Genomic DNA, 16,333 nt, shown 5'->3' on the forward strand with positions numbered 1-16,333 from the left:
AAACATATCAAGTTCTCTATATGTAGCGAGGAAATGCCAGCACTCAGTCAGACCTCTGATGTGATTCTATCAGGTGGTTGCTGAAATGAGAAGGTTTGAGAAGCCTTGGTTGGCATACTGTCACGGTACATGTAGACCTGGAGACCTCTTGAAGGACTAGCAGACCCAATATATAACATTATGTTCCCTGGAACAGATGACACTTCAAGTGACATGGCTTAATAACCTCTCAAACCCCACTGACCTGTCCTGCAGTACAAACTCTTACTGTGAAGACGAACACTGTTCAATCCCACAGCGTTATATTTCTAAATCCTAGTACTGAAACAGTGGGGAGATGTGATTATGGCATTTCTCTATTTATAGGCTAAATGATTAATCAATTAACTAGAAATATAATCAACAGACTGATTGACAATGCCAATAACTATTAGTTGTAGTCCTATATTCCAAAGTTTTTCAAAGACACCAAATGTGTCTGGAGAAATGGGTCTAAAATGATGCAGCAGACATGTAGAATGTTTCCATTTCATGGAAGGCTGCAGCCATGAAGAAATATGGGTCTTGGTCGGAATATTTCACTCAGTGTTATAACATCATATAGCTTCAAGTTAAGAGGCATAATGGTGCACATTATGTCGGATACTGACAGAGTGGAATATGATTATCTTACATTAAAGCTCAAAGACATAAGAAAATAGGGCTTTTAATGGCAACAGTTACCTGGTAGAACAGCATTTGAGATTTGAACCAATCAACGGGCTGTTGGGAGTCATTTCAGCATATCACATAAACTTGATCATATCACATAAACTAGATAATATCACATAATATCACATTAACTAGATAAATCACGCAGCCGTCTATAATTTGGTACATTTTATTGTGTTTTGTAAAAGTCCCTTTTAAAACAGAAAGTGTAGGCTGGTTCTAGCAGTCAGTATGCACCGATGGTTAGAAGAACTGCTGCTCTCTAAATCTATTGTATGAAAGGCCTGTAAACCGAATTGGGAAGTGTCTTTATGTCCCCATGTCCCTCCAGTGAAGCTCCTACAGAAGACTACAGTGAGGTGGTACACAGGGTTAAAGTGACCGTTACCTTCCAGATGTGTACCAGGTATACAGGGTTAAAGGTACCGTTACCTTCCAGATGTGTACCAGGTATACAGCGTTAAAGGTACCGTTACCTTCCAGATGTGTAGGACAGAAAGCCAACTGGCTGATTAGTAGTTAAAGCAGCATAGTGTCCTGACACGTCACATACCTGTATGCTGCCACGGCTCTGCTGTTCAGGTACTTCTGGGCCGTCATGACACCGACGAACAGGAAGTGATTGGACCGGGTGCCAGCAGGCTGCTCGGTCGCCGGTGAACCGTTATCTTGCGATGGCCATAGTACTCCTCCGTATTCCGTCCTGTGACCTCCGTTCAACCCGCAGCCGGCAGGGTTCGCCTTCCGTTTGTGTCCAGCTTTCTTGAGCTCGGACGCCCTGGGCAGGATGAGTCTGGACGCCAGAGTGAACCCGACCACCAGACCCAACAGAACACTAAACCAGGCTCTCCGGCTTCGACCTGCCATTCCCCACAACTTCACCAGTTCACCGTGGCTTCTCTGGTCACCGCTGTGTCCAACAAACAGCAGAAGCAAACCAAATATACTAAATAAAAGAAATAAAGAAAAGAGCAGAGAGCAGCTCGGTCGGGCTCCGTGTCTCACGCGCACTCTATCATAGTAGAAAAGCCCTTTTCTTCCAGCTGCCTACGTAGCATCACATCACATCCCAGTAGTCTGCTGAAGCCTCCACCTGAACCTCTCTCTCTCTCTCTCTCTCTCTCTCTCTCTCTCTCTCTCTCTCTCTCTCTCTCTCTCTCTCTCTCTCTCTCTCTCTCTCTCTCTCTCTCTCTCTCTCTCTCTCTCTCTCTCTCTCTGTGTCTCTCTGTGTCTCTCTCTCTCGCTCTGTCTGCTTCTCTCCCGCTGGTCATCAAACTCTCCGTCTCTACCGACCGTCGGATAACTTCAACACCGAGCGACCAATGCAGCGGTTTTCTTCTTATCCTTGAATAGCGGCCCCAGTCTCGCCATTATCTCTCCGTTGGAAGTATGTCGACTCAGACTGTCCAGAGCGCTGATCGCGAAAGGGTTTAACGGCGGTTTGACCCAGCGGGCTCTCCGTAGGAGCGCTCTGACTGGCTGGCTTGATGAATCTTTGGAATCCCTTCGAGGTGGTGGTGGCTTGAAGGAAGCCAGCAAGCTGTGGAATCATCTCGCGAGATCGTTAAGGTTAGGCATTGATCTCGAACAGTTTAAGGTTAGGCATTGGCCTCGAATGGTTCATCTTAGGATAGGTTATCGGGCAGCGAGTCTCGCGAGAGTTTTTTCAAGTTTGTGCAACTCTCGGATCAGATTTAGCAATTTGCGGGCTCCCTTCTAGACACGACCCTTCGGGTTGGGAGGGACCGGAAGTACTTTCCTCCATTATGTAGTTCCATTTCTTTTTTTCCTTTCATCAGTGTCCTCCATGGTGTCCTCTCTGTCGCTTAATGTAGAAACACAGACTCTCCCAGAGAATGTAACGATCGTAAACTTGAGGACCATCCGATTCAATTATTCCACCTTTGTTTCTGAGAAATAACGTTTTATCCGTCATTTGTGTTATCAATCTGCTATAAATACTACAATACCCATGAGCCTCAGCAGCCGTTGCCATGGAGAACGATCTAGTTTGAGGCGCGAATCACAGTGGAAGCGAATTCAAAACGCTTCGTTGTTGCATTTGTTAACAAATCGACTGCAACATTAAAGTAACGCGATTTAAGATAAAAACCCGTTTTTGCAACATAATTTAGTTTCGTTTGCGGCCCACGTGACAGTATAGTAAGCTCGGTGATTGGATGTTTCTTACCGAAATGCACCCTGGGAGCCGTAGTTTACCTTTCCCCGAAGTTTTGATTGAAAGATTTAAAGGGCATTCAGGTTAGACTATATATAATATATATAATATATATGTGGACATCACCCTGCACAGGACCACTGAACCCATCTGCAACATGAGGAGAGTTGTACATAAACTTCACTTGCTCTCTGTGACTATGCTTAAAGCGTTCACAATAACAACTACACCAATACAACAACAAGAATGATAGTACTAATAGTTAGCTTGTAATTGTCACTAATGTCTATAGTCACTATTAGGCTAATCATTACTATTATTACATTAATATTATGACCAGAATTTATTACTGCCGATCACTGACTCACCGATTAGTAGCACCCTGAAAGCTGAGCTGGACAGCAGAAATGAAAATAAATTTGCAAAAAAGTGAATTTACCACATTAGAAACAAGTCTCATGAAACAAGTAAGACATTTATTGTGAAAGTTAAACAATGAAATATAATGCCTATTATAATAAGCTTTTTTTTCTTTTTTTATATGTGATGTATAAAGAATTGTTTTTTTTGTTGTTAATTTGTTTTGCAACATTGGGCCTACATGTAGCCTGTATACTTTTGTCGTATATGACAATGTAATGTATTGTCAAATAGAATGTCCACAAACGCTGCATGTCTCTAAGCCAGCTCTCTGGTCTGGAGCTCCCCCATGTGCTTGTTGTAGTCATCTACAGTAACTCCGTCGGCGGTGTGTTGGTTATGTTTACTGAGAAGTTTTTATGCTCCTTTATGCGCTATAAACATAAAAATCTTTCAAACCCATCAGAATATCTCACCAGACTGTTTCTGAATTGCTGAAAACATAACAGTCGCAATCCGTTTAAGATCTACTTCTGGTCCTCCGTGGTCTCAGCTCACTTGTTTTGCCACTCTGTGCAATAAGGCAGGTGTGTGTGTGTGTGTGTATACAAGCACAAGTGTGTGCACATTAATAAGCACTGTTTACACAATATAAAGTCAAATTGAGGCTTGAATTTGAACAAAGTTCAGAAGGGGGCCATCTTATTATTACATAATTGTTATTCATTAAAAACTTTAAAATTAATTATTTATTTATTTATTAAAGGTCTCATATTGGGAGAAATGCGATTTTCATGTCTTTTATATTATAAAGTAGGTTTAATATTAATAATGCTAAACCATCAAAACGCTCAATATACGGAGAAATACACACAGCCCGTATTCAGAAATTGTGCATTTGAAACAAGCCGTTAGGATTTCTGTCAATTTGTGATGTCAGAAATATACGATATTTAGAGCATTACACAGTTTTAAACATAAACATTCTAAATGTGTCACAGTTTATTTCCTGTCGCAGTGTATGTGAATGACATCAGCTGACAGGAAGTAAACGTGGACCCAAGCTGTTGCCTAGCAACGCAATTCCATTGCAATTCTGTTGAAATGCACTAAAACGGAGCGTTTCAGACAGAGGGTATATATACCTGTATATACCCTCTGTCTGAAACGCTCCGTTTTAGTGCATATTCAGGCAGACAGTATGAGGAAAATAAAGTTTTTTTGAACATTACAGCATCAGTTTCAGTTTCAGTTTCAAGTTTATTTGTCATATGCATTTAAAAGTACAGTGTACAGTGAAATGCAATGAAATGCATTTTACCCTGGCTCTCTCTCAGCCCTTAAAATCTATAAATAGTACAGTTGATAAATACTACAATAAATAAGACAATACCTAAGAATAAAATTATAAAACAACCTAAAACATCCATAAAACAATCCACAGCTCTGCATTCATTTTGTGCTCCTGTTCAGTAGTCTGACCGCCTGAGGGTAAAAACTGTCTCTGAGGCGAGAGGTCCGAGCTCTAATGCTCTGTAGGCGCTTCCCTGAAGGGAGATAAGAGAAAAGTGTATATGCTGGATGACTTGTGTCCTGCATGATACAAAGTGCTTTCTTCCTGCAGCGAGTGGTGTAAATGTCCTGTAACTGAGGTAATGGTGATCCAATCATTTTTGATGCTGTTTTCACTGTCCTCATCAGGAGTTTGTGGTCATGTGATGTAATGTTGCCAAACCATACCAGTATGCATCCACTTAAGATGCTTTCTATTGTGGACCGGTAGAAGTTGATGAGGGTTTTGGTGGACATACCATGTTTCTTTAAACACCTCAAAAAGTACAGTCTCTGTTGTGCCATTTTTGTGACACAGCTGATGTGCAGGGACCAGGAGAGGGAGTCAGAGATATGGATGCCTAGGAACTTGAAGCTGTTGACAATTTCGACAGGAGTGTTATTTATATCAACAGGTGATTGAACAGTTTTAATTCTCCTGAAGTCAATTATAAGTTCCTTAGTTTTCTCCTCATTAAAGGACAGATTGTTGTTGTGACACCACATGGTCAGGTTTCTCACGTCGTCCCTATATGCCATCTCGTTGTTATTTGTAATGAGCCCTATCACTGTTGTATCATCTGCAAATTTCACAACGCTGTTTGTATGATGTATAGCCACACAGTCATATGTGTACAGACTATACAGTAAGGTACTGAGACAGCAACCTTGTGGAGCACCGGTATTCAGAACTGTGGTAGATGAGTATCTGTTTCCTACTCTTACTGTCTGGGGTCGGCCTGTCAGAAAATCTTGTATCCACCTGCAGATGGAATTACAGAGGCTGAGGTCTGTCAGCTTGGATACAAGAAGAGATGGTATGATTGTATTAAAAGCACTGCTGTAATCAACAAACAGCATTCTGACATATGTTCTTTTTCCCTCCAGATGTTTTAGCACAGTGTATAAAGCCAGTGATACGGCATCATCCACAGCTCTGTTAGACCGATACGCAAACTGTAATGGGTCAATATTGGCAGATATGTTGTTATTTATGTATGCTTTAACCAGTTGTTCGAAACATTTCATTATCACTGATGTTAAGGCTACAGGTCTAAAATCATTCAGACAAGATGCAGGGGATTTCTTGGGCACAGGCACAATTATGGATTTCTTAAAACATGTTGGAACCACACAGAGAGACAGTGACAGGTTAAAAATGTCTGTAAAAACAAAAGAAAGCTGACTGTAGCAGGACTTGAGGACCCGAGGTGTAATGCCATCCGGGCCGGCAGCTTTGCCTGCTTTTACACATTTAAAAACTCTGCACACATCAGCCTCTGTCACCTGATGTGTTGTCCGACTGAGTGTGTTTGTATCCGCAGCGAGAATTTGTCCCTGTGCTGGTAGCTCCACGACATGCTCAAAGCGGGAATAGAAAGTGTTCAGCTGGTCAGGGAATGAAGCGGTGGTGTTAGTGAGGCCACCTGGCTTGGTTTTATAGCCTGTTACGGCTTTCAGGCCCTGCCATAAGCGCCTCGAGTCCCCGTCGTTACAATGTTGTTCAAGTTTATCCCGGTGTTGTTTTTTGGCTGACTTGATGGCCTTCCTAAGTTCGTACCTGGCTTCCTTATAACGCTCCTCATCCCCTGCTTTGAAGACGGCGGACCTTTCTTTTAATCTCAGGCGGACGTCGCTGTTAATCCATGGTTTCTGGTTTGGATAGGAGCGGATGGTATGAGTGGGAATACAGGTGTCCACACAGAATTGAACATAGTCAGTAACTGTATCAGCGTACTCACTCAGGTTAGTAGGATCTCTGAAAACTGACCAGTCAGTGGATTCAAAACAACCCTGGAGTTTGAGCTCTTCCTCGGCTGACCAGCACTGGACTGACCTCAGGGTGGGTTTCTCCCTCTTTGCCTCCTGCTTGTAAACAGGTAGCAAGAGCACGGAAGAATGGTCTGATTTCCCAAAGTGAGGCCGTGGGATAGACCTGTACGCTCCTTTTATGGTGGAGTAACAGTGGTCCAGAGTCTTGTTGCCACGAGTGGAACAGCTGACGTGCTGGTAATATTTCGGTAGCACTGATTTAAGGTTGCAGTGGTTAAAGTCCCCCGCCACGATGGAAATGGCCTGCGGGTGCTGGTTCTCGTAGCCAGTGATAGCGCCATGGAGCTCCTCCAGAGCTACCGCAGCGTTGGCTTGGGGTGGGATGTAGACAGCGGTTAGCAGGACAGAGGGGAATTCCCTCGGTGAGTAGAAAGGCCGGCACTTGATAGTGATGTGTTCAAGAACCAGTGAACAGGAGTAGGAAATTACCTCCACATCGGTGCACCACGAGTTGTTCACTAGGAAGCACACGCCGCCACCCTTTGACTTGCCGGTCGCGTCCCCCGAGCGGTCCAGGCGATGCACGGAGAAACCCTCCGGTTGTATGGCGCTGTCTGGAATGTCCGATGTTAGCCAAGTTTCAGAAAAGCAGAACACACTGCAATTCCTCATGTCCCGCTGGGCGCTGATACGGCAGTGGAGCTCGTCTATCTTGTTGCCAATGGATTGCATATTGGCTAGCAAAATGCTCGGGATGGGAGGCCGAGTAGGCCGCTGCCGTAGTCTTACCAGTAGCCCGCCACGTCTTCCTCGTTTCCGCCTGTGCCGGCGCTTGTAGCCGGTGTACCAGGATACCTCCAATTTAACAATGTCTTTCAGTACCGCAGGCGGTGTGCAAAAGTTTGGAACATTTTGCCTGATGTCCAGTAGAGTCTGACGGTCATAAATGACTGCGGAAGACGTAGATTGTGCTAAGAAACTAAGAACTAGAGCTAAAATAAAGAGAAGAGTGAGAGAGGCTCGTAGCGTGTCGCCATCAGTCGGCGCCATATCTCTGGTTTCTCCCCGGAAACATGTAATTAGATGAATTATCGCCTAAAATGTTATAATTATCTATGTGACTCGGTGTCAAAGGTAAAAAAGTTAAAACAGATACTATTCGTTTGTCTGAAAATGACACATTTTATGTGTTAAGTGGCAATGCCAGTTTTTAAGTGCACCAACTTGTTATAAAAAAAAAAAACGATGTCTACATGTTCTAGTAGAAACACAAAATACAAGTATGAACCTGAAAATGAGCATGATATGGGACCTTTAAATCCAACATACTAATCTTAAATGAGACAGAAGCAAAATGCCTTTTCATTGACAGCTGTGTTCCTTTTTCAAGTATTTTGCTTCCAATGGAGGCCATCAAGATATCTCAGTCTTTCATCTCTATTTTTTGTGTTTCTTGTTGATAAGATAAGATATACTTTTACTGTCCCCGTGGGGAAATATTTCCTGGACTCCGTCCAACTGCAGTTACAAACACTAAATTAAAACAGCATCAACAACAATAATAAACGATTCCACACAAGACAGGGAAACATGTTTCAACACATACACAGTCCATGTACATAATGGCACATACTATCACACACACCATGGCAGGTAGTGCACTGCACCGTCTACCGTCTTGCCCATATTGCACAGACAATAGCCCAATATTACACAGATGCAACATATTGCACTGTCCCTATTTAACATATTGCACTGTCTGTGCATTAACACCACAGGCTTTAGGACATGCGCAGTGTAACTGGTAACGATCGTACTCGGGCAGCTTGGCGGAGGTCTGCGCTCTCCGAGTGCCATTGTAGTTTTATTTAAAATGGACATCACAGTAGCATTAGACCTGTAATATACAAGGACTAGATACACTGTGTTAAGGGCTTATAGCAAAACACAAATACACAACACCTGTCCACATGTAGGCTTGAAACGCAATGACTGGTAACTAATTACCAACAAGACCAAATTCAATTTTTAGTTCATTATTTTAGGCTCACAACAAATTCTTATTTGTCCATAGCTCTGTGATAAAATCTTTGTAAAAAATACATCTGTTCATTTAAAGGGACTATTTGTAACCTTCAGAATTGCTTGTTAACAGCGACACCTGTGGCCGTTAAGTCAATGAAAGTCAGCGTCGGGCTCGCGCTTGCTCACTCTAAACAGACATGAACGAGCATCGCTCAAAACAGTGAGGCGACACACGTCAGCTAAAAGCACAATATCACTCTATATTTCAGCTGCTTGGCAGTAATGTTAGCTGACCAGACGAAGGTCTCTCCATGAATCAATGCTGATCGTAGTGTTGGCTTTTCCTGCCTCAGCCTCCGGGGCTGAAGCAGGAAGAGAAACGTTATCGTCTCCCAACTGCGCCCGCAGGGAGACACCGGCACCCGGTCGGAGACGACACATTTCTCATTGCGGAACCCCGTCACTTCACAAGACACGGGAAACCTCTGTTGGTCTGGAGGAGCTGCAGCAGTTATTTCTGCACAAACGTTCTCAGAGCTAATCTAACTCTTCTGCAGTGTGGAGTGAGCGCGCGTTCACGTCTAGAGGTGGAGCGAGACAGCAAGAACGCGCGCGCTGTGTGAGTGAAGGCGAGCAGGCAGAGGAGCAGTGACTCCGGCCACACGCGAGCGCGCATGGGATCCCGAACCGGTACATTTATACGCTTAAAAAGTTACAAACAGTCCCTTTAAAGGAACAGTGTATAGGATCTGGCGGTATCTAGCAGTGAGGTTGCAGATTACAACTTCTCCTGTGTACCAAGCGTGTTGGATTGCTACGTCTCTCTCTAGTGCCAGCTGTTGTAAGAGTAGAGGGAGTAGAGGGCTTAGAGTGTGTGTGTGTCTGTAGGAAGTGAGTGGTGAAGCAAGAGAGAGAGCAGCGGCGACAGGAACGTAACGTTATCGACTCCGGCCAAAGCAGGAAAAGTTAACAGAGTTTGGTTTGTCCGTTGTGGTGGTGCAACATGATGGACTTCGTGGAGAGGGCCATGGATGTATTAAGAGAACTGGATATAAAAAAAAAAATTGTATTTATTTTTCCTTTCCTTCTTGGTATCTTGTATGTGTGTGTACATGTATGTTTAATAAAAAAAAAAGAGAACTTGATACAGTGTTGTAGGTGGGGCACTGTTCATTCCTATGAGAGTTGTTCAGTGGCGCATGAAGCCTAAATGGCTCGACTTTCGACTGGAAAAGTACCCGGATCTTCCGCATCCAAATTATCTGCTGAGTTACAGACGTCTCTTTCCCAATGTGAGCCTATGGGAAAAAGTATTTTTGGTCTTTTCTTTTTTCTTTTCTATATATATATATATATATATATATATACATATATGGCATGCCGTTTAGGAAATTATTATATATATAATGTTAAATTTGAGAGTATTGAATGAAATCCTCACATATGTATATAAACTGGAAAAACAAAGTTTGGAAACTTGTGTTTGGTGGATTATTTCTCTGTTGTTACAATGCTAATGGTCATTGTATTTTACATCGTTGGAAAGCCTGTTTATTTACCTTCGCAATGATGTCCAACTTGTAAGGATCATGCATTTGTGGGATGAGCAGCACAGCTGATTATGTGGGGAGCGCCCAAGAAAAATTTGCCAAAATGCTCTAAACAGTGTATTCTCATAAGGCTACCAGGAAGCCTGCAATGACTACTCTTCACTGTCAGGCCCGTTTGCGCTGGTGTCGACAACACAGACAATGGAACCTGAACATGTGGGGGAATGTCATGTTCAGTGATGAGTCCAGGTTCTGTCTGCCAAAGTTGGATGGCAGGGTCAAAGTATGGAGACGACGCGGAGAACGCGATGCTGATTGTTGCACCGATGGAGTAACAGCTTTTGGTGGGGGCTGTGTCATGGTGTGGGGCGGCATCTCCCTCACTGGCAAAACAAGGCTTGTCATCATTGAAGGCCATCTCAATGCAGTTAGATATTGGGATGAGATTCTGCAGCCAGTGGTGATCCCATATCTCCACAATCTGGCACCTAACTTCATCCTCCAAGAAACAACGCTCACCCCCACAGAGCCAGGGTTATCACAGACTACCTCCACAATGTGGGAGTAGAGAGAATGGAACGGCCTGCCAAGAGTCCACACCTCAACCCAATACAACACTTGTGGGATCAGGTTGGGCGTACTGTACGTGTTAGAGTGACCAACACAACCTCGTTGGCTGACCTGCAACGAATTCTGGTTGAGGAATGGAACGCCATCCCACAGCAACGTGTGACCAGGTTGGTGACCAGCATGAGGAGGAGGTGCCAGGCTGTTGTGGCTGCGTATGGATCTTCCACCGCTACTGAGGCTCCTGACGGTGTATTAAATGAATAAAGTGTAAAATTGCCAATATGTCTTGTCTGTTCCTTGTTACTGATAGAGAGTTCAATCATCCAATCCACCAAACAACTCAAAACAAGAGTCAGTACCAACAGGAGAATACACTGTTTACCATTGACGGAGCATTTTGGCAAATTTTTCTTGGGCGCTCCCCACATAATCAGCTGTGCTGCTCATCCCACAAATGCATGATCCTTACAAGTTGGACATCATTGCGAAGGTAAATAAACAGGCTTTCCAACGATGTAAAATACAATGACCATTAGCATTGTAACAACAGAGAAATTCTCCATCAAACACAAGTTTCCAAACTTTGTTTTTCCAGTATATATATATATATATATATATATATATATGGCAATGTCCTTCATTATTATGATATATTGTGGCCCTGACTTTTAGAGGGCACCTTTGTCTTAATCCAGTTCTAACACTTGTATTATGGTACGTATATATTGTTTATAACATTGTTTTTCCTCAGGGTCAGATTAATCTGGCCATACCAATCAAATATGTTGCTACAAGTTCATTTGTGACAACAGTCTATTAAATCTTCAAGTGCAAGGACACTCCAACCTTACCTGTCCCTATTCAACTGACTTTACTGTCCAGGCTGGAACCCACAAACTTGCCAGGTTTAGTATAGGTCTGCTGAATATGAATAGAGTGGAAATCTAACCAAAATGTGACTCTCTTTGGTCTTGATGAGTCCTTATCTTCAAGATTGTGGACATTTTTGATTAGCCTTAAAAACGGCCTGAAAGTTTGGTTGAACCTACTCTTTGATAATACTGTCATGTCTGATCAGAGCTTACAAAAAGAGTCATGACATAGTGTATTGGTATTAACCTGCAAACAATACTTGATTGCAAGAAGATTCTGAAGAAAAAGGTTAAAAGAACAGTAGTTATAAACACAATAGGCTTACGTATTTACTGGGTAGTTAATGATTCATTTGTGTCATACTACTAAGTCCATCCAAAATGTTTTAATAATATGTTTGAAGACCCGTCCTTGATTCTTATTCAGCGTGAGAACCTTACTGTTCAGTGGGGCAGAACTGTACAGGTAAATTATGGCAAATGTGACTATTTTTTCTTAAAGGGACTGTTCGTAACTTCTTACACGTATAAACCAATCCGGGACGGTGTCCCATGCGCGCTCGCGTGTGGCTATGCTGTTCAGACAAGACTCCAACACAAACTACAGTGAAGCACCAAAACCTCTTGTTTGTATCTAGTGAAGCCCGTCTGTTAAACAGTGTTGGCCGCGGTCGGAGGACGCGGGGGAGAGCGTAGCTTTGGTCTCCAGGACCGGAGTCTCTGCTGTACTCTGCTCCTCTGCTTGCCTTCACTCACACACCGCGCTCGTTCTCACTCTGTCGCACCACTCTCACGTGCATGCGCGCTCACTCCACACTGCAGAAGAGTTAGTTTAGCTCTGAGAATATCTAGTGAATGTACAGTGGATGTTTGTGCAGAAATAACTGCTACAGCTCCTCCAGACCAACAGAGGTTTCCCGTGTCTTGTGAAGTGACGGGGCTCCGCAGAGAGAAACGTTATCGTCTCCGACCAAAACTCCGGTGTCTCCCCTGTTCCCTCCGGCCGCGGTCTGGAGGCTGAGGCAGGAAAAGCCAACACTAGGATCAGCATTGATTCATGGAGAGACCTTTGTATGGTCAGCTAACATTACTGCCAAGCAGCTGAAATATAGAGTGATATTGTGCTTTTAGCTGACGTGTGTCTCCTCACTGTTTTGAGCGATGCTCGTTCATGTCTATGTAGAGCGAGCACAAGCGCGAGCAACAGGACCCTGACTTTCGTTGACTTAATGACCACAGGTGTCGCTGTTAACAAGACATTTCTGATTCTGACAAACTGTCCCTTTAACTAAACCTGAACATCTGAATATGGAAAACGAATCAAGACCTTAATGCTTAAACCTACCGAAACAAACCAAGAGGTTTAGCCTGATGTCAAACAAGACTGCTCAAAGCAAACTCAAAGGAGATGCAGGGATTATGAGAGGATCGCAAAGTGTAGAGGCCACAAAGACTACAAAGCAACTGGGCCTCAGAGTAGGTGAATTATCACCGTCACCTGGACTGTTGGGGAGCAGCCGACCGTGACCAATGTGAGTTATACTGGTTAGAGAATTACACGAAATAATCATCAAGTGTGTGTTATGAGTACTGTGAGTTGGCATTTCTCAGAGGTGGGTCTCACTTGTCTGCTTGCTTGCTGGCACATGCCTCTAAAGTATAAGTCTGGTGATATATATTTTTCTTCTTGTTAACAAATCCCATGTGCAGAGCCAAACCAGCAATGAATGTATTTACTAATACATATTGTGTGTGTACCAAAGCCTGATATATCTTCTTCCTCTGTGCCATAAAGCTCCATTGTTGTCCAAAAACCCATTAAAAACACACCATGAGTCAACACGCATGCACATATGCTTGGAGGTGACCTTACATGTGAAGGAGGATGCATGTATGTGCCCATGTAAATTATATTACTATATCTCTGCGCCCCTCCCCCCCCTCCTTTATTTTCTATTAACTTATTTGTTTATTTAATTTATTATTATTACTTTCTTATCTTTGTATTATTATTGTTTATTTCTTTATTCTATTCTTTCTTTTTATTATTTTTATTATTATTATTTTTTATTTTTTAATTTTATTTCAATTTTAAATGCTGAAGTTGTTTTCTCTAGTGTACTTTTGTTTTCTCTAGTGTACTTAGTGTGTTTGTCTCTAAGATCAACTACTTAAAAAATTGGTTTGTAAACTATTGTAATTACGAACTGTAAATTGCATATATGAAAACAACCTCGAAAAAAGGAAAAAAATAAAGTATATAAAAAAATGAAAACACACCATGAGTCAGTGTCACTGGGCGACATGTTCCTTCATCACCATGAACACACACACTGTACTTTATTTGGACTCAATCCCAGATACACCATCTTGCTGCCACAAATACTCACCAGAACACCAACTGTGGGTTAATCTGCAGCTGAAAATAGTCCCCAAACAAATGCACTGTTTTCTCCTGTTTGAGTAATGCTTTCTGAAAGCTACAGTGCCCAGCTGTTATAGAACATTACTGAGCGTTTAAAGAGCCTATAGAAAACCATCATACCCCTTTTGAAACCCACTTTCTTTGTCTTACAGCCTGAAATCAAAATCCATTCAAAATATCTTTTTCCAGCTTTATTTACACATTTTGCCTTACAACATTCAGCTAACCAAAATTAATTAAACTTGAAAAACTAGAATAACAGACTTGGAAAAGTGATCAGTCCTGGTTTAATATTTTGCAGAGTCACCTTTTGCTTTAATTACAACCATCAGTCTGTCTGGTTACTGTATGTCTCTACCACCTTTGCATACCCAGATAATGGGGAATATTGGTCCATTCTTCCTAATTCCCAATTTTGTGGTGATCAGCAACGGACTGCTCTCTTCAAAGTCCATCCACAGATTTCCTGTGGAATTTAGGTTCACCTTCCTATCCTTAAAGGCAGGGTTGGTAAAGGTTAAATTCTCATTGTATTCCGACAGCCATCAATAAATCAAATACTCTGACGTAAAAAAAAAGAAAAAGAACATCCGGTATCTGTGGCTGTCGCAGGACTGTAATAAACCAGCCAGAATTCATTTGGACAGAATGTAATGATTGGACAAGCTACTTGTCTGCCTACCTGCGCACACTCGGTCCGTGCACTCATTGCACTGGAGTCTTCCATCAGCTGCTAGCTTGACAGTTGTGAGTACTAACAGTAGCCATGTTTGTTGCTTACATCTTTGGAGGGAGGCCTGAAGGGACGGACTTTCTCTCTAGTTTAGGGACTTTTGGAGCTAATGCTGTTAACTAATTTCATTGGAAAAGAGTTGGCAACACTGGGCCAAAGAACATACATTGATAAGAAGTGAAAGAAGTGAAATTGATCATTCCATCCCAACGTAAGCGCCCAGCAGCAGAGCTGCTTCCGCCATTTTGGACTGAAAGCGACTACCGGACTCCAGTAAAACGTCCGCCTACAAAGAGCCGTACAAAAGTAAAGCTAAATTATTTCTATTCTATTGTCATAATTTGAATGTCTCTACCAAAATTGTATCTCTTCCAAATGTACCTTAAAGGGAGATTTGTCAAGTATTTAATCCTCTTATCAACATGGGAGTGGACAAATATGCTGCTTTATACAAATGTATGTATATATTAATTATTGGAAATCAATTAACAAAAAAAAAACAATGACAGATATTGTCCAGAAACCCTCACAGGTACTTCATTTAGCATTCAAAATATGCTCAAATCACAACATGGCAAACTGCAGCCCAACAGGCAACAACAGCTGTCAGTGTGCTGACTTGACTATGACTTGCCCCAAACTGCATGTGATTATCATAAAGTGGGCATGTCTGTAAAGGGGAGACTCGTGGGTACCCATAGAACCCATTCACATTCACATATCTGGAGGTCAGAGGTTAAGGGACCTCTTTGAAAATGGCCATGAGTTTTTCCTCGCCAAAATAAAGTGCAAGTTTGGAGCGTTATTTAACCTCCTTCGCGACAAGCTAGTATGACATGGTTGGTACCGATGGATTCGTTAGGTTTTATAGTTTCATATGATGCCATTATCTTCACTCTTGAGTCCGCTACAACCTAAAAATTGCAAGTTGCGTTAATGTGTTAAAGAAATTAGTGGCGTTAAAACAAATATATATATAGATATATATCTATATATATATAGATATAGATATATACACTGCATATATATATATATATACACACCCATCTTCAATAAGGAACCAATGGGCTGAGAGCCATTGATAACAAACAGACTGGATCAAGTGAAAGGTAAGAAAAAGGTTTTATTTCTCTGTAGGGACCTTTTCATAATGTTGTCAGACACTTAGAATAACAATCTGAGCCTGTCAGTGGCTCAAATAAGCACTTTTAGTGGACGTACGTTGACGGTGAGGAGTTGCCCCGAGCGATTACACTGCAGCTCGTTTAGTGGCTGGCGTTTGCAGCGCACTCCCTCAATACTGGACCAGTTTCAAAAAGTGTCATCCCCATTAGTTACTTCAACACAACAACACAGGAAAATAGGGTCCAGGTCGAAAATGATGGAAGTTACCCTTTTAGGCCCCTGGGATCTTGCCCGCTTTGCGTGGTTGGTAATGTAGCTTTGGTGTGTTTGGTGACCGACTCATCTTCCTGGATAAATGAAGTTTAGGTAAAGCTTAGGAAGTGTAAATAAAAGCTGCACCCAGCATGGTGCACCTTCACCCCACCTTCAGGTGCTTGTGAATGGAGACAAAAACAGATA

General features: G+C 42.5%; 1 protein-coding gene across 1 annotated transcript in view; it reads right to left on the reverse strand.

Moving 5' to 3' along the window:
* chsy1 (chondroitin sulfate synthase 1) overlaps nt 1–2,389 on the reverse strand; it is a 69,730-nt gene extending 67,341 nt beyond the window's left edge. The window contains exon 1 of the mRNA XM_074624581.1: nt 1,265–2,389. Within this exon, the coding sequence (XP_074480682.1) occupies nt 1,265–1,578 (314 nt within the window). The 5' untranslated portion in view covers nt 1,579–2,389. The remainder of the gene's footprint in view (nt 1–1,264) is intronic.
* Nucleotides 2,390–16,333: the final 13,944 nt, after the last annotated feature.

This window comes from Sebastes fasciatus, chromosome 2 (assembly GCF_043250625.1).
Source record: "Sebastes fasciatus isolate fSebFas1 chromosome 2, fSebFas1.pri, whole genome shotgun sequence".
NCBI lineage: Eukaryota > Metazoa > Chordata > Actinopteri > Perciformes > Sebastidae > Sebastes > Sebastes fasciatus.